The sequence below is a fragment of the Poromitra crassiceps genome (assembly GCF_964638095.1).
Source record: "Poromitra crassiceps genome assembly, chromosome: 7".
Classification (NCBI taxonomy): domain Eukaryota; kingdom Metazoa; phylum Chordata; class Actinopteri; order Beryciformes; family Melamphaidae; genus Poromitra; species Poromitra crassiceps.
Genome location: NC_139628.1, coordinates 38,121,390 through 38,139,562, shown reverse-complemented (window position 1 = coordinate 38,139,562; position 18,173 = coordinate 38,121,390). Strand labels below are relative to the sequence as shown.

The 18,173-nt window shown below is 44.0% G+C and overlaps 1 protein-coding gene across 1 annotated transcript; it reads left to right on the top strand.

The window, feature by feature from the left end:
• Nucleotides 1-727: 727 nt before the first annotated feature.
• On the top strand, nt 728-15,426 carry cfap58 (cilia and flagella associated protein 58; the record flags this gene model as incomplete). Its single annotated transcript, XM_083640105.1, has 18 exons — nt 728-1,267; nt 3,367-3,645; nt 3,820-3,968; nt 4,092-4,248; nt 4,587-4,781; nt 5,722-5,859; nt 6,882-7,041; nt 7,236-7,318; nt 7,556-7,747; nt 8,344-8,505; nt 8,916-9,062; nt 9,522-9,662; nt 10,225-10,448; nt 11,052-11,163; nt 12,077-12,181; nt 12,406-12,525; nt 13,257-13,381; nt 15,315-15,426. 18 exons carry the CDS (start codon nt 728-730, stop codon nt 15,424-15,426), a joined length of 3,141 nt encoding a protein of 1,046 aa, XP_083496231.1.
• Nucleotides 15,427-18,173: the final 2,747 nt, after the last annotated feature.

Sequence of the window (18,173 nt, the reverse complement as noted above, 5' to 3'; positions counted from 1 at the left end):
AAAGATTATTTGAATCGCCCCCATATTCATTAAAGTAAATATTCTGCCCATTCTCCGAAGCCACATACCTTCAGAATATTCTGACACTAAAATTGCATTTTTCAGACAGATCAGGAGAAAAATAAACTTGTTCAAGACCTGTCGCTATCTCAGCAACACACTCGCGAGATTTGGCAACAGGAACTCATGTTAGCAGGGAACGATTAGCTAAAGCTAACGCTGAAGTTCGTTGATGTAGTAGCTAAATCTGTGGCTGGAAAAATTATTTTTTTAATGGAATATCTTAGTTTAAACTGTATTGAGCTAACAAACGGGCAGCTTTGTGTTTATATGTGTGGTTTGTGTGGAGTTTGGGAACTCACGATCTTTATTTCAAGTTAGCTTGCTAGGTCCCCGCGTCACCCCTTTGCACAGCAGAGGGACAGGGAGTGACAGGGACCCATAGAACGCTCAGAACCAATCAGAGTGCGGCGTTGTTGTGACACCCGAAATGACGTCATCTGTGGTGGGACCCATAGAACGCTCAGAACCAGAACCAATCACAGTGCGGCGTCGTTGTGACACCCGAAATGACGTCATTTGTGGCGTCATCATCTTCGCGGCTCAGGGCTATATATACTGGAGGTTGCATACTCAGGAGTCTATCAGTCTACTACACAGTGACCTGAAAACCTTCAAACGATCTACTACTACTACTACTAGCTACTACTTTCATTCCTGCAGTGACATGGGGGCCAACCGGTTTGAGCGGTTCGAGCAGATGTCCGATGTGGAGAGACTGCAGTACCTGTCCCAAAAACTGCGCAAAGAAAAGCAGGGCAACCAGGAACTTCTGCAGAGAGAGAGGAGCAGGGTTGCGGTGTTGGAGAAGGAGAAGGCAGACCTCGTACAGGACAACAACGACCTCTACATGGTAATCCAGGCACTCACAGAGAAGCTGGAACACCAGACTGCACTCACAGAGAAGCTGGAACACCATGCTGCCCGTTGCCACAAACTGACACACGAAGGCAGAGAAGGACAGACTGAGTCTAAAAAGAACAACGACCTCTACATGGTAATCCAGGCACTCACAGAGAAGCTGGAACACCAGACTGCACTCACAGAGAAGCTGGAACACCAGACTGCACTCACAGAGAAGCTGGAACACCATGCTGCCCGTTGCCACAAACTGACACACGAAGGCAGAGAAGGACAGACTGAGTCTAAAAAGAAGTCTCCCCTACTGAAGAGGGTTTTGCGATGCCTAAACTTCTTCAAGAGAACTGTACCAGCATCAGCACCACCTCTGAAAATGGCTGTACCATCAACTGCGGTCATGCCATCAGCACCACCTCTGGAAATGACCACACCGGTGGACAAGCTGCAGCTGCCACCACCACCTGCTTATAGATCGTTATACCCATTATTGTTACAATAAAAGTCCTTATATCGTCCAATATGCCTTCCTCGTCCTGTTTCTGTAATTGAATTGTATGTGTCAATCTAGTCAACATTAGCATAGCAGGGTTTAAATTCTGAGTAGGAATGAAATGGTGGTCCCCATGAGGGCTGAACCTAAAATAGTTTCAGGAACTTTTATTCCTACCAGTATGCAGAATGTTTACCTATTCACAGGACAACCCAAGTATTTTCTTATTCGAATATCTAATAGTTTTTCAGAAAATGAATTACAACTTGTCTTCTAACACTCCCACTTCCAAAGCGCACATGCTAACCGCAACACCACGCTTTAGCTTTTGGGAAACAGCTAGACTAGAGCCAGTCTCTGCTAATGAGGAACATGAACAATGAGGAACAAGTACACTTGTACTTGTATATTATACAACAAGGAGGCTGTGGCCAGCTTTTCACATAGATATTTGTTGCTTAGCGTTCAAGTCAAGACCAAAACATTTGGAAATAGGACTTACCTTCATTGTGGTTATCTAAATCAAACCATTATGTCTAAAATGTTTGTCCTGTTGAATCGTGTAGCAGAGCCAGTTTATTTAGCGTTGGTTAGTTTTCTTAATGCTGCTTTCTCCTTTGAGAGCCTGGTGACAGGAGGTTTGTTGTTGGTTACCTAGCAACGGCTGATCTCGCGAGAGGCGGAGTTGCAGCAGGCGTGTTGCCACCATATAGTCCATGGTTGCCACTCGCGAGATCAGCCGTTGCTACGTAACCACCAACTAAAACTAACTTCGCCACTTGCTTACAATGAGACAGAAATTATAACCTATATATTTGTTTGGGCGCTTTAGCGTTAGCCAACCATAATGGAGGTAAGTGACCTTGCCTAGAGTCTCACGGAAGTTTTAATAACGAACACAACTGTGTAAATAGTGCTCTGCCATATAGTAGATTACTTCAATGCTAACAGTTTCAGTCAGTGATTAGGGAGAGGGTCTGGCAAGCGAGACTATGAGATAACGAACCTAAAACATGGCAAAAACAACAGACAAGAACATTACATTTATATCTTGCGTTTTGGTCAAATTAGAGAGAGACACCAGGCAGGATCCAGTGGCACTGGCAGGTGTCTCCTCGTTACAGTGGCTACTGCAGTGCCTATAGTCCGTGGATAGCCACTATAGTCGGCAAGTGGTAGTCAGTGGTGGTGGTGGCGTCACAGAGTGGCAGCAAAGACGATTGGATTTCAAGCCACTGTAAAGCCTGCGGTGACCCATCTATAGCAATATATCTATGGTGTCACCTTGTGACAGTTTCAGCCTGATATCAGACTCTGTGGAGTGAGGTCTGGACCCAGGCAAGTTGTAGCATCTCAGTGGCTAGTACACGTTTCAGTGGCGAGTCAGTAACCTGATGCTGCCAGATGGATGGGTTTGCCCCCCCCCCCCCTCTTCAGCACTTTATGTTTTATGTTGGTTTTAACTTATTATGGTTTGACGGTTGATTGTACTGTTGCTGTCTTTACATGTGTAACTGTAGTATGAGCTGCTGTATGAACAGGTCGCACTTGTAAATGAGACTTCGGTCCCAATGTGATTTTACCTGTTTAAATAAAGGCTATAAATAAATAAAAACAAAAAAACATTTGTTTCGAAATCTACATCATGGTGGTATTGTGAACTTGTGAACTCAATACCGCCCCATCTAGCGGAGTCAGTTAGTATGTCAGTGCCATCATTTTACTTTATAGCTTGTCTGTTGAGCAACGGAGTCAGTTCCACATGCAATGATAACAGCACAATGAGTTCAGCTTGGCTGTTAACTATTAATACCAGGTTCCCTAGAATCTCCCCTTTCATTAGGATAGAAACCAAGTTCGGTAGCCTATGCTACGATTTAGCGTATGCTTCTCACACTTTCACACAGCCAGCCTTGGGGGAATTTGGTGTGGTGACTCCATTTCTCAATTCCCAGGATCCAGGAGGACAGAAGGAGGGAGAGGACACGTTTGAGTGCTTGGAGAAAGAGTTGCAGGTGGTCCTCAGTGAGCTGGTTGGGGACAAGAGCTCTGACAAGTTCCGTGTGATGTATGATAAGCTCACCCATGCGCTGAGGAAGTCCCACGACAGTGAGAAGAAACTCATGTCAAAATGCAAGGAGCTGAATGCAGAGATTGTGTCCAACAGCAACAAAACTGCTATTGCCCTGAAGCTCGCCCAGGAGGACCAGACAACAATTACAACTCTGAAGAAGGTACTGCCAGAACATGAGAGGATGTATGGCTCTGGTATGGTGTCAACTGTGAACATGGAAATGATATTACACTTAATGAAAGGATTGCGTTTGAATAAAAATAGAAACACAAATCGATGGCATTATGTGGCGAGAGAGATGATTTTCCTTTGTGCAATCTGTTCTACATTGTAGGAGCTAGATCAAGCTTGGAAGATGGTTGATGCAGCTCACGATAAGGAGACGAGGGACAAGGAGATAATTGTGAATTTGAAAGAAGAACGCACAAACCTAACAAGAATGGTTGAACAGCGAGCCAGCATGCCCATGGGCAAAGATCACAGGTGAGTCATCTGTCCTCAAGTGGGAGGTGTTTTCTACAAAGCTGCATCGCTGAAAGCCAAAGCCAGTATTTAATGGCATTTCCCATTGCACTATGGATGACCTGACTGTGATGTGTTGTTCAGTGCAAATGATCTGCTGAAGATGAATGAGGAGCTGACCAAGGAGAAGGATCAGCTGCTGACAACGGTGGAGACTCAGAGAGAGAACTTGAGCAAGGCCTCCATCGCCCTGCAGGAGATAGAATCCCAGAGAGAGAGTGCCTTGAAGAATAATGCTCAGGTAAATAATATGCAGAATATAACAATATATACAGTATTATAGAACTGAATAAATGAGTATGTGCATTGCATTTACATTATATACACATTAACAAGTGTGCAGAAGACCATACTTTATATGCATATAAAATGTGCATATACACTATAAAAGATAGAGCCACTAGGCTTTTTGCTCAACAAAATGTAAATATCAATAAGGGAAATGTAACCTTTTATATGACTAAGTATAAAGGATAGTTTAGAGTTTTTAAGAATACGGTAAGAAGAGTAGAGAGTCCCAGTAGGAAGGATTCAGTTGTTGATGCCAACCCTTTGCCGTACGGTGTCTCCAAAACCCAGCTGCAGCAGGAGGTGCAGGTCCTTCAGAACGAGATCTCCCGGGATGTGCGGCGGAAGGAGAAGCTGGAGAAGGAGGTGCAGACGCTGCAGACTGAGATGGAGGCCCAGACAGCGGACCTCAAAGCCCTGACGCTGCAGAGCCAACGGGCCAAAGACCAGCAGCACAGACTGGAGCAGCAGCTCAAGGAGCACAAGGTGAACAGTGGAGATATAGCCCCACACGCGCGCACGTGCACACACGCACGCACGCACGCACGCACCACACACACACACACACACACACACACACACACACACACACACACACACACACACACACACACACACACACACACACACACACACACACACACACACACACACACACACACACACACACACACACATCACACCCTTCCACCATACACATGACATACATGTATGTATGCACAACTCGCTAGTGCTGGACAATATATTGATATTTTGATCTTTATTTTCTCAAACCAAGATCAAAATATTAATATAGTGTCCAGCCCTATGGATATTATATCAATATCGTGATTTGAGATTACATTTTGAATATTGCAATATTCGTACGTGTTACCTTTTCCTGGTTTTAAAGGCTGCTATTACAGTAAAGTGATGTCATTTTCTGAACCTACCAGACTGTTGTTTTCTATTATTTGCCTTCACCCACTTAGTAATTATATCCACATTACTGATGATTATTTATCAAAAATGTCATTGTGTCAATATTTTGTGAAAGCACCGATAGTCAGGGAAGGAAACCCCGTCTTTGCATTTCATTTTGATCGCAGCCTTGTTTTAAGAAAGGTGCTTGTGGCATCTCACATGTGGCTTTGACTTACAACTGAACATTTAGCCCACTTTGTAGAAAATAGAAAATATCGAGATATATATTGTGTATCGCCATTCAGCCTAAACAATACTGAGATACATGATTTTCATCATATCGCCCAGCCCCACAATTCCCATTTCCCTTTCTGCCTCTCAATCATTTTCTTCCCTTCTCCTTCCATTTTTCTCTGACCCTACCCCGGCTCTGACCCCACAACCCTACCCCGGCTAACCCCGGCTCTAACCCCCACAACCCTACCCCGTCTCTAACCCCACAACCCTACCCCGGCTCTGACAGCTCTTGAATGACCGAGTCACCAAGGAGCTGGAGCAGACACAGATGAGGAACGCCAAGCTGCAGCAAGAGCAAGAACAGCTCTCATCGGCCAATGAGCAGCTCTCGTTGGAAAGTCAGCAGAATGCTAACGACCTGAAGGTACACTAGCTGCATGTTGAGCCACCAGCTACACACCCCTGAGCAGGCCCCACTCCCCCAGGCTGCTGTATCTGTGCATGAATGCTCATGTATGTGTATAGAGCTGATCGTAAGGTCACACAACTCAACAAGAGATACATACATACAGTAGAGCCCTAATTGCATAGTCACATAGCCTACATAGTCACTGCAACTCCACCAAAGGCCTCCTCCAGTGTGAGGCAAGCAACACAGTGCTGAAACGGTACGGTGAAAATAAAAGTTATTGCGTTTGGATTGTGACACCATTAATTTATATTTTCATGCATTTTGCAATCAAAATATAAAGTTTTTCACAAGCCATAACTCTGTTTGCCTGGTGGTACCACCTGAGGGTTTGACTAATACCTGAAACAATCATCCCATCAGGTTCTTATGCTATGGAAATGTTGGTCACTGCTTCAGTAAATAGGACAAACCTTGCATACGAGTTGGCAACAGGGGACAATCTAGCCTGCTCAGCTCATAGACCCCTTTGGCTCAGCTGAGCTAGAAAGCTAACGTTATGCTAGTGAGTTTTAAAGTCAGTGACATTTTCGTACAGTTGACAAACAGTCAATATAGTTTGGCCATGTCATTGTCCCCAAATCAATATCAAGATTTTAACGAACAAATGTGATCGCCGTGTACAGTTGGCTGCAGCCTGAAGTAACGAGTTCAACAGCGATTGGGATTCTCAGATGATCGCTTACCGTATGGCATAATGTGATGATAGTATCAGTCAATTCAGAAGCTTACTCTTGTAGCTTGTGTGTGTTACATCCTGTGTCGCCATCTTGTGGTGTTCATGGGGCACTGAGGGACTACACTGTAGTAAATGACTCATTTTATAGACCGTTTCACTGGAATTACTTAGTAGTTGTCCATTATGAGAAACGAATGGACACCCAGCCAGTCAGAATTAAGTATTCACCCAGACCATGGTATAATTCTCATTGATGCTTCTCTCGACCCCTCCTTCCCCCCGTCCCCCCTGAGGTCAGATGAAAGAAGAGGAGGTGAGTCAGATGCGGCAGGAGATTGCTAAGATGACGAAGACGAGAGAGACCACCCAGAAGAGGTTCCACCAGATGGAGGAGCAGAAAGCCGATGGGGAGGTGCAGAGGGAGACACTGAAAAACAAGATCACTGGTCTGGAGAAAGGCAAGGGAGAGACACACATCCTACACTCACACACACACACACACACAGACACACACACACACACACACACACACACACACACACACTGCACACTGCACACACGCATACACACAAACTATTAGTTATCAAAATATCAAAAACAAACTGGGTTTGACTATGAAGACATACTTTCCTCCTTTCTTCCTCCTGTGCAGAACTTGAGGCTTCCCAAAAGCAAGCTGAAGCATACAGGAAAAGCATAGATGAGCTGGTCAGAGAGAGAGACATTTTGAATAAGGTACAGTATGTGCTGGACTGCAAGTTATTAGAGACAGAGGTAATGGTGTCAGATATATTGTCGTCATATACCTGGCATGTTATTATGTCATCATGTGTCACATTTAAATGTTGCTTGCATCCTTGAATCAGCTGGAGAATTTAATTGACAATACACAGTGGTGGCCATTGTAGATTGCCGTGTGATGCCCTGTATGTGCACCTCGGTGTGACTGTGCATGTGTTTCCCCGTCATCAGAACACGATCAAAGCTGCACAAGCGACAGAGGAGCAGCAGAACCTTGTGAAGCTCCAAGAGCAGCACAAGAAGAACCTGAACCAGGAGATCCACAACTACCACCAGGAGGCCCAGAAGCAGCGCAAGATCATCCAACAGCTGGAAAAAGACCGCAACCGCTACATCAACGAGACCAGCAGCCTCACGCAGAAGGCAGGTCACGCGCCATCACAGCCTCCCAGCTAAGTTCAGGGCAGACCCATCTCAAATGATACTGGCAAATAATGCATCAACTTTGTTTTAAATGGACTAGAGTGCCACGTGCATGGGTTTTACTCAGGTCGTTTTCACACCAGCCTTGTTGAAAAAGGTGGTCTCGTTCCGGGTTACAAACAAACTCTGCTACGGTTCGTTTGTGGTGAGAAAGTGATCAGACCTCGATCCGACCCAACTGCAGGGAGCATTGCGCATTTTTGGATTGAACCTTTTTCAATGAGGTCTCGGTTTGGTTGTTTTGGTCCGCACCCGAATGCGATTGCTGTGTTCACACCTGCCCAAACGAACCACACCAAGGGGGGTAAACAAGCTACAGTTCGATTCAACCGAACCAAACAAGGCAAGTGTGATAACAACCTAAGTCAGGACTTACTCAGTCAAACGTCAGCATTCAGCAGTCAAACATTTGTGTTTATGGAAATAAAATAATTATTTATATTACTCCAAGGGTGGGAATCCTGCCCATTAGCCTTGGCCTGTATCATATGGAGTCCTCCTGTCTGTGTGGAATAAGACCTCCCTCTCTTCCACAGGTGAAGCAACACCTGGATGACATTGAAGTAAAAGAGAGGGAGCTCTTTGAGGGCAAGAAGAAGGTCACTGAGTCGGAGCACAAGTACAAACTACAAGAGAACCTGCTGGAGACTGTCACGTCTGAAAGGAACCTCTACAGCAAAAACCTCATTGAGGCCCAGGTAGGGTCCACAACTGATGTTCAGCTTGTTAGTCGCTTGTTAGTCAGTCACATAGTCAGTTGATCAGTCAGTCAGGAAGTACTGAGTCACTCACTGACTTCCCTGAATTGCTCATGTACTGACTAAGTTGATTTTGTATGCTGCTTGATATTGTTTGCTTCAAGTGCATCCCACCAGCAGTTACTTGAAAATGGGAAAAGGAAGGTTTTTGATTCAGCATATATCAATGTGTCTATTTTATTCCCTTCTTTGCTTCCTTGTGTTTTTATATCCTCTGTGTGATAGTTTGAAAAGAAGGCTGAGTCTCAACGTCCACGTTTCTCTGACCGTGTCGCAGCTTCTCACAGCTTTTTAACCCTTTGACCATTTCCCCCCCTGGCCTGTACCGTCCGTCTGTCTGTCTGCCACAGGATGAGATCACGGTGATGAAGTCCAAGCTGAAGTTCATGAACAACCAGCTCGTCCAGCTGAGGGACGAGATCAGTGGGAAGGAGTTGGCCCTGGCAAAGGATCAGCAGGAGAACAAGCGTGTGGTGAAGGACAACGAGGCCCTGAAGGTACTGCAGCTTATCTTAGTGATTGCTGGTGGGGTGTAGCCTAAAGTATGCTCATGTAGGCCAAGAGATTTTGCTCAGATTTGAGGTAAATCAATGGTGAACAAAAGTCTTAAAGTTATTACAGTTTCTTTTTGCCTTTTAAGTTAATGTCATTTGTGCCAAGTCCAGAAGCACATTTTGCCCCTTTCTTTTACAGTACATTCTAATAATGCAATAAAAAAAAATCAGTATTTCCCATAATGCAATCTCACTCTTGACTTTTACGCATAGTTTCTTTCACTTTGCCTTTCCAGAATCTTACCACACTAATAAACTAATAATACGTGTGTGTGTGTGTGTGTGTGTGTGTGTGTGTGTGTGTGTGTGTGTGTGTGTGTGTGTGTGTGTGTGTGTGTGTCTCTCTCTCTCTCTCTCCCTCTCTCTCTCTCTCTCTCTCTCTCTCTCTGTGTCCTGCTACAGGGAGAGCTGCAGTCAATGAAGCAGCAGGTGGAGGAAACAAAGCAGCACATTGACAGCCAGAAGGCAGAAGAGCAAAAACTGCACAAGATCATAGCCGACGCCGATGCTGAGCAGATCCAACAGAAGAAACAACTGGACCAGGTAAAGGAACACAGAGAGAGGTGAAGAAACAGAGACCAAAGCTGATTATTAACTCCAACCATCATCATCAAATCATCAAGTGCATGTCTGTGTTAAGAACAGGAGCCAAACATAATGAGATTATAGAGGCTGATGAAGCCCAAAACCAGCCACTTCTAAGATAAAATCTGGAGTGCTGCACGTAAAGAAAATCTGCTGCTCTTCAAGGATGTGGCAAAGAATAGAATAAAGATCAAAAAATAAAAACACTGCTACTCTTTCATCAACCAAATAGATGTTTAGGGTAGACCTCCAAATTCCTTGTATGTGTACATACTTGGCTTACAGGTCGCACTTTAAAATGAGATCCAGGTCTCAAGGTGATTCACCTGTATAAATAAAGGTTAAAAAAAAAAAAAAATCTGATTCTGATTCTGATTCAAATGATGGTTGGCTCCTTGAGTAAAGTGACTTCACTCAGTACTACAACCTACCAGACACAATTGACCAATTATTTGGCTGCATGAAATTATTATTTGGCTCTTGTGTGTGAATTTGTTGTTGCACTTTCACTACGGCCAAGGTGACGAGAGAGCGGGACAACCTGGGCAAACAGCTGCTGCGCCGCAACGACGAGCGGGCACTGCTGTACGAGAAGATCACCATCCAGCAATCCATCCTGACCAAGGGGGACGTCCAGTACAACCAGCGGGTAGACGATATCCGCCTGCTCAAGCTGGAGATCAAGAGGCTCCGGCGCGAGAAGGGCAACGTGGACAAGACTGTACTTAATGCAGAAGACCTGAGGTAAACCACAAGGACAACGAGAGGCTACAGACACAATGCAGTGGTTTTAGTGTTGAGCAGAAGAAGGGTAGGATTCACAGAAAGAGGGAGCGCGAAATGTAGCGAGATGGAAAGTAGGATTTAGGAATGAGCCTTCGCTCAGTTCAGTGGTTCCCAACCTTTTTTGGCTGGTGACACCACTTTGATGTCACAAAAATCTAGGGTACCCCAGACATTCACATTTTTTGCTCAAATTAATTTGTTAATAGTTTGTGATACTATTTGAACTGCTAATTCACTGCTAACTGTAATACTACTCGGAATTGAATTCTGACTTTATTCTCAGAATTGTAACTTTATTCTCAGGATTCTGAGTTTAAAGTCAGAATTCATCACTCAAGGTTGGGAACCGATGCCTTAGTAGTGTATGTTTGTGTGCATGAGAGCGCACACACACAGGCATCACCCAAAGCTCTCCAATATGTATCATTCCCCTCAAGTATCTATCCACCATCCTGTCAGTTTGCACAGAGCTTCGTAGTTTTGTGCTGTTTTCTCTGAAACCTAATGATGAAAACCGATTTAAAAACAGTGTGAGATGTGGTTGTGTGGGTCCTGTTGCAGGCAGGAGCTCTTCTACATGCAGAGGGAACTGCTCAAAGAGAGGACGAGGTACCGCGCCCTGGAGGAACAGCTGGAGAAACCCATGAAAATTCACCACTGGAGAACGCTGCAGGTGAAGGACTGTGTGTGTGGCCTCGTGGTGGCCAAGTGTTAGCAAGACACTGGACATTTGCCTGCTCACTCACTGTGATGACAGTGTTCACTAAAAGGACTACAATGTAAATGTAAAGCAAAGGGGTTCTATGCTACAGTCGTCGATAAGTTATCTGTACATTTGGGTTATATACGTTATCTGTACATTTGGGTTATATAAGTTATCTGTACATTTGGGTTATATACGTTATCTGTACATTTGGGTTATATAAGTTATCTGTACATTTGGGTTATATAAGTTATCTGTACATTTGGGTTACCGGTATATAAGTTATCTGTACATTTGGGTGATATAAGTTATCTGTACATTTGGGTTATATAAGTTATCTGTACATTTGGGTATGGGGCCTTGAAAGCCAGGCAGACCTGACCGGGTTACATTTGTTGTCCCTCTCTGACGCACATTGATATGAACAAGAAGTTCCAAACTATCTCTCCAAAAAAGAACTTAGATGGCACTCAGTAGAGTACATCCCTCTGCCAATGCAATACATGAGCTCTCCACTGCCCCTGTGTTGTCTGATTGGGTCAATAATGGATAGTTTGTTTCTTACAGTATGTCTTTTGATCGGCACACACATGTTGATGATGTTACGTGAATCTGCAAAGAAGTGATATGCCTTTTAGTGAGAATCCATGCCCACCGCCACGTCCCCGTTCCACTAAGATGCATGCAAATCCATGCATAACGGTTTGACATATCCTGCTAACAAACAGGGTGAAAACGTAAGCCCCATCCAACTCCGTGGGTGGAGGTCGTTCTAGATCCCTCACAGCCACTGAGCAGAGTAAACGGGGTGTATGCAGAGAAGAAAAGGTTGCGTCTCTGTCTGTGACGGCCGTTAACATTCTGTAAATGACTCTTCCTGCAGGCCAGGGACCCCAGCAAGTATGAGCTCATCCTGAAGATTCAGTCCTTACAGAAACGCCTGATCGCCAAGTCCCAAGAAGTGGTTGATAACGAGCTCTTACTACAGGTAACCCACCCTGCACTAACTCACTCAATGATTAGCGCATCCACGTGCACACTAACCTTGCAAGCCAGCGGGATTCTTGCGAGATCCTGATCAATATGTATGTTTCAATGCCTTTCTACACAAGGTTTGACTCATTCAGTGTACTGTACTGTAGGTTCATCAACTCAAAATCATTCTCTCTCACCCTCACTCTCTCTCTCTCCCCGCTCCCCTCCCTCACAAAGGAGAAGGACAAGCTATATGTGGATATGAAGCACATTCTGGCGCGGCAGCCGGGTCTGGAGACAGCTGAGCAGCTCCAGCAGTGCCAGTGGACGCTGAGAGAGAGGAGCAAGAAGATGAAGGTCCTCCTCAGTCACTAAATACGTCACTAATAAAGCATCACCATATCTCAAGAAACAGCAAATAGATACAGTAATGCCAGAAATCAACTGTTTATATGGCTTTCTTTAGATGCAGTAATGCCAGAAATCAACTGTTTATATGGCTTTCTTTAGATACAGTAATGCCAAAAATCAACTCTTTATATGGCTTTCTTCAGATGCAGTAATGCCAGAAATCAACTGTTTATATGGCTTTCTTTAGATACAGTAATGCCAAAAATCAACTCTTTATATGGCTTTCTTCAGATGCAGTAATGCCAGAAATCAACTCTTTATATGGCTTTCTTTAGATACAGTAATGCCAGAAATCAACTCTTTATATGGCTTTCTTTAGATACAGTAATGCCAGAAATCAACTCTTTATTTGGCTTTCTTTAGATACAGTAATGCCAGAAATCAACTCTTTATATGGCTTTCTTCAGATGCAGTAATGCCAGAAATCAACTGTTCATATGGCTTTCTTTGTTTGTGGCCATGAAGATGGCCACAAACCAGGACAATGAAAATGTTGTTTTACTACTAAGGGAACATGGTTTGTGGTAACTGCCATGGCTGGCCTGTCTCCTATCGAGGGAAGTAAAGGGAGGACATTCACTGCTAGTGCCAGCCATTAAAGCCCATTGAGCAATACAATATGTTTGCTTCCCTGCATCTCTTCCATGACAAACTACCTTTTCTCTCTGACTCCACAGGCGATGGTGGCCGAGCTGAGAATGTTCCAGTCAAACTCCAAGGAGTACATGAACGACAACGAAAGGCTGGCCAACGAACTAGCCAACACCAAGAAGAAGTACCACAGTCTGAAAAAACACAACAGGTGAAATGACTTAACTGAGTTAAAGTGTGTTTGTGTCAATGTCAGTACATGGGCGTAATTTATGGTAGGGATGGTGGGGATATGTCCCTACCATTTTTCGGATTACCTAAAATTGTCCCCACCACTATTTTGATAATAATTGCTTATGTGTGGCCGACTATTCAGCTTATTCACCACGCCCACTTTTTCTCTCTTTCGCGTTCGACGCAGTGTATTTGTTCTTCCGGTTCAATGCTAGTTGGCGGCCATTTTCAAAATAAAACGTCAGTATGAATGAAGTTTGGCAACATTCAGAATTAAGCTACACTGCGGCCAACTGCTCCTAGCTCTAGGAAGGTTCCTAGTAGAGGATGGGTCAAATGCAGAGGATGAATTTCCCCAAGGGGATAAATAAAGGATAACAACTTCAGTTACATGTTCATAACGTTACTGCTGCGAGGAGCCGATGACTGTACCCGGTCGGCATTTAACGAGTTACAAAAGAACGTCGACAGTGTTTTCGCACTGCCAGTAGTAGGGTTTGACCATTGACAGATAGCTAGTCCGACCGGTGCATTGACCTATATACTGTATAATGGACCAACATAGCTCATTGACTTTGACACAGCAAAATGAAGCTCACTTCCGGATATTGTTTGATTTCGTTTGATTGGTTGAATTAATTAATGCTACACGGAAGTACGAGGGGAGGGGGCGGCTGCCCCTAGCGGCTGCCGGGGGAGTTTCCGAATTTGCTCTGTCTCCCTTATCACCGTAATGCATTATGGGTAGTCAGCTACTTTGGCTAATGTAGTGGCTAACGCTACTTACTTTACATTGCAGTAAAACGGCACTGAATGACCAAATTGATTTAACTTTAACCATTTCGAGTAACTCTGTTTCCATACGGACCCCCAGCGTTGGTTAGTTGTTTATAACGTGACTCTATTTAAAACCTTAACGTACTCCGGTTTCTGTGCTGAATCCAATGGTCTGAATGGTCTGAATACAGAGAAGGCTTAAGGCTTTATCTAATGGTATAAATAACGTTAAATGGTCCGCCATGTTATGGACGTTAGATGTATGGTATCTATATAGTTACGTGTGTCTACTAACATTATTAAAATGTCATAAAGTAACGCTATTTTCTGATAATTTGCTCAACTATTACTTGCCACCTGATGCCTTGCGGCACATTGCTGCCTCTACCGGTCGGAAATATTACTGTTCTTATTATCCGATGTTTGTCGACAATTTTCCTCAAAATGGGGCTATCATTTGGAAAACGGAGCGCGTTAGAGCATGAAAAAGACTTGAAATTGTTTTTTCAGACCATACACTAATTTGGAAAGTGTTTATATAAGACATAGACCGAGAGCGAAGTTGGCTCGTTTCCCATATAGTTGAATGGATGTTCCCCCGGGAGTGCTACACAAGCTGCGACCCCCACTGGCCATTTGAAAGAATGCAATTTCCGCACAGTCAGCGCTCCTGGTCCTCGCTGCTCGTTAAGGATTTCCAATAGGCGTTATTCTGATAAACTGGTCACATATATGTTACGTTCTCACCCGACAAATATTAAAACTTTAAAACAGTTTGTTTTTAGCTTGAAAACAGCTTTTTGGCAAGTCTAAATGACTGCGGTAGGTAGGCGTACTCTACTTCCGTGTTTAAAACCGGAAAGACGATTACGAAATGACGTCATGCAGAAGCGTCCTTGTATGGGCAAAGAATAAGGTGAATACTGTATTTCAGAGGCTGTAGCGAGCTCATTTTTAAAACGAGAGTGAAGATACTTGTATCGTATGAAACTAGAAGACCTAAGGCGTTCCATTGGTACCATGTCATGTTGGCTTGTCAGGATGTTCCGGACTCATCCCTGCGGTACTCTATTCCTGTAGTTTTTAAACGGCTGTAACAAACTTCTCCTCCATCTCTTCCTGTGTCTCCACAGCGAGCAGAAGACCAAGGCCAGGGTGGAACAGCTGACGACTCTGCCTCAGATCAGCAACAAACCACACTTCACCGGAGGAGGCTTCAGGATCGACAACCCCCTCCAAAAATGATCCCTCTTATATTTATATTATTTATCTTTTTTCTTCTTCGTATTTCGGCTGCTCCCGTTCCTGATCATCTGTTTCCTGTCCTCTGCATTTTCCTCTGTTGTGACTCGGGCCAACCACCTGCATGTCCTTCCTCACTGCATCCACTGAGTTATGTCCGCTTGCCTCAGGACATGCCTCCCCATCTCCTTCTCCTTTACCCAACAGTAGGAAGGTGTCCACCGGTAGCCTAGGTAAACCCAGCCCCCACGTGACCTGCTCTCTCAGTTCCCAGTCACTAACTCACCTTGTGACTGTAAGCAGGGTGAGCCTGAGAGCAGGTCACTGGGGGCTGGGTTTACCCAGGCTAGTCCACCGGCACCTTGCTGTCAACAGTACCGGTGGTGGTCCTCGGTAACCCGGGCCTCGACCGATCCGGTATGGAAATCTTATTTGTGATCCGCATTATTTGATTTGGCATAGGTTTTTTTTACTGCTTCCTGCTGCACCCCTGCCCATTTGTCCGGGGCTTGGGACCGGGCACTAAGAATGCACTGGCTTGTGCATTCCCAGTGGCTAGGTTATTATATGACCATTTATATGAGCCCAAAATAGAAATGTTGTTACAATGTTATTTAATAAAGAGAGGAATTAATGTTTGAGGTTTCTCAAGTCTGATATTTAAAACAAGACTTCACAGATTTCATTTCAGAGGGGGGGGGGGGGGGGGGGGATCAAAGAGGAGACTTTGGGAAAAGAGAAATCAACCTGAATAATAAGACTGTGGATGAAATAGGGAGCAAAAAGGACGAAGAGACTAGAGAGAGAGAGAGATGACTGATCATAGTCCCACTGAACTCCATTTAATATTTAATGGATTACAACATTTTGAATATAAAATGCCATGTCTCTTTATCCTTGTTTATCGCTGAATTACATCACTATCTCACATCTCCTGTCTTATGTTTACAGGCTAGGATCCTGATTTCTCACACTATCATACGGCGTATGATAGATAGATACTTATAAGTCACAGAGTCTATCTCATGTTTACCATTTCAGCAGGTTCTCTTACTGAGTGTTAATTTTGGATCATGGCTGATAGTCAATAACATCAGACTAGGAAATGGACTATAAGCTGGATATACTTTTAACCCCATTTCAAATGCACTATATTCAAATGTTACTTGAATTTCATTTAATATTTACAATATTTTTACATGATTCCCTTCTCAAAGCTGTTATTTTGCAGGCAACAGTGAAATAACCAATAACTAGTGTTTCTCTAGTGTAAGTATTACATTATAGGTTTCCTCCTCGTCAAAGTAGACATCACATTGCACAAGTAGGTGTCAGTCTTTTCAAATAGTGGATGCCTAATTTTGAAGGCTGCAGGCCAGAACAAAACATTAAAGGTAAAACGTGATATTTTGCACCTTTCAAAATGCCTAAATTATACAAAATAAAAAGTAAAATAACGATTTGAAAACAATATATTTAGGCTAATATAATATTACACTGCTTTGTGGAATTCTCCACTTAGATGGACGAATTAAAGCACAGGTTTGTTATTTCTACTGTTTCACAACCCATCATACTGTATCACTCCACAGTCAAGAAGTCTGGTTTCTATTCAAATCAACTAGCGACACCTTGTGGCAAAAACTCCCTCCCTGTCTCTCTCTCGCTCTCTCTCTCTCTGTGTCTGTCTGTGTCTCTCTCTCGCTCTCTGTCTATCTCTCTGTCTCTGCAATTTTTGCTCAGTCTCATATTCACAGTGACTACAGCAATAGAATAAAACTTTTTACAGTCTGGGAGAATTAGTTTGTCATCGCCCACAAATGAACTGATTTTGTGATTCACTGCGTTCGCCACAGCAAAAACACAAATCAAGCTTCCTCTAAACGTCTGAGTCAGCTGTCTTGGCGGTGTCCGTGGGGAGTTTTCCTCCTCGTCCCGCTCACATTTTTACGATGGGCCCGACTCACTTTCTACAGAACTCATGCGCCAGCAGTTAATACAGTCCATATGGGTGTGAGGCCAAGGTTAGTAATGAGGGCGGCTTGTTCAGCAAGTCAGCGCACTATCATCACCAGACTTTGCTCGGTGACTTCACTGGGCCTCTTACAGGGTGTGCTTACAGTTGACTCAGCAAAACGTCTGCGGCTCAGGGCCAAGGACCAGTGCGTGCATGAGGCAGACTGCAGAATGGGAACATCTCTTCAGAAATATTTCCAAAACAGACCAGTCATCCCCAAAAAACTGTCCATTTTAGCCGGATTCTGAGAGCTTATGGAGACAGTTATTTTCATTGATCCTTGAAAAAAGGCCCTCAGCGGAGTAAGACCATGCCTTGACTCACCAGAGGGTCAGCAGTGGTCGAAATAGTAAATGTGGCATATGTGGCTGTGTGATTCAGCTTGAGGGATCACAGAGGGCTCAATAATAGCCATACAAGTTAAAATATGTCGTTATGACATTGAAAACTTTGTGAGTGGGAACTTTGCAACAACACTGACAACAATAGGAAATTGTGTCCAATAGTCTAGACCAGTGGTTCTCAAATGGGGGTCCGGGGGCCCAGGGGTCCCTGGCACTTTGCCAGGGGGTCCGCGAAAGGTTTTCAGGAAAATAAAAATAAAATCTTTTTTGTGTGTGCAAAAGCTTCATAGTTCAACAAAAATATGTTATGCTTTAAATCTAAAATGGTTCATGGATTACATTCTAATCTAACAAACCTATCAATTTAAATGTCAAGCACGTTACCGTGG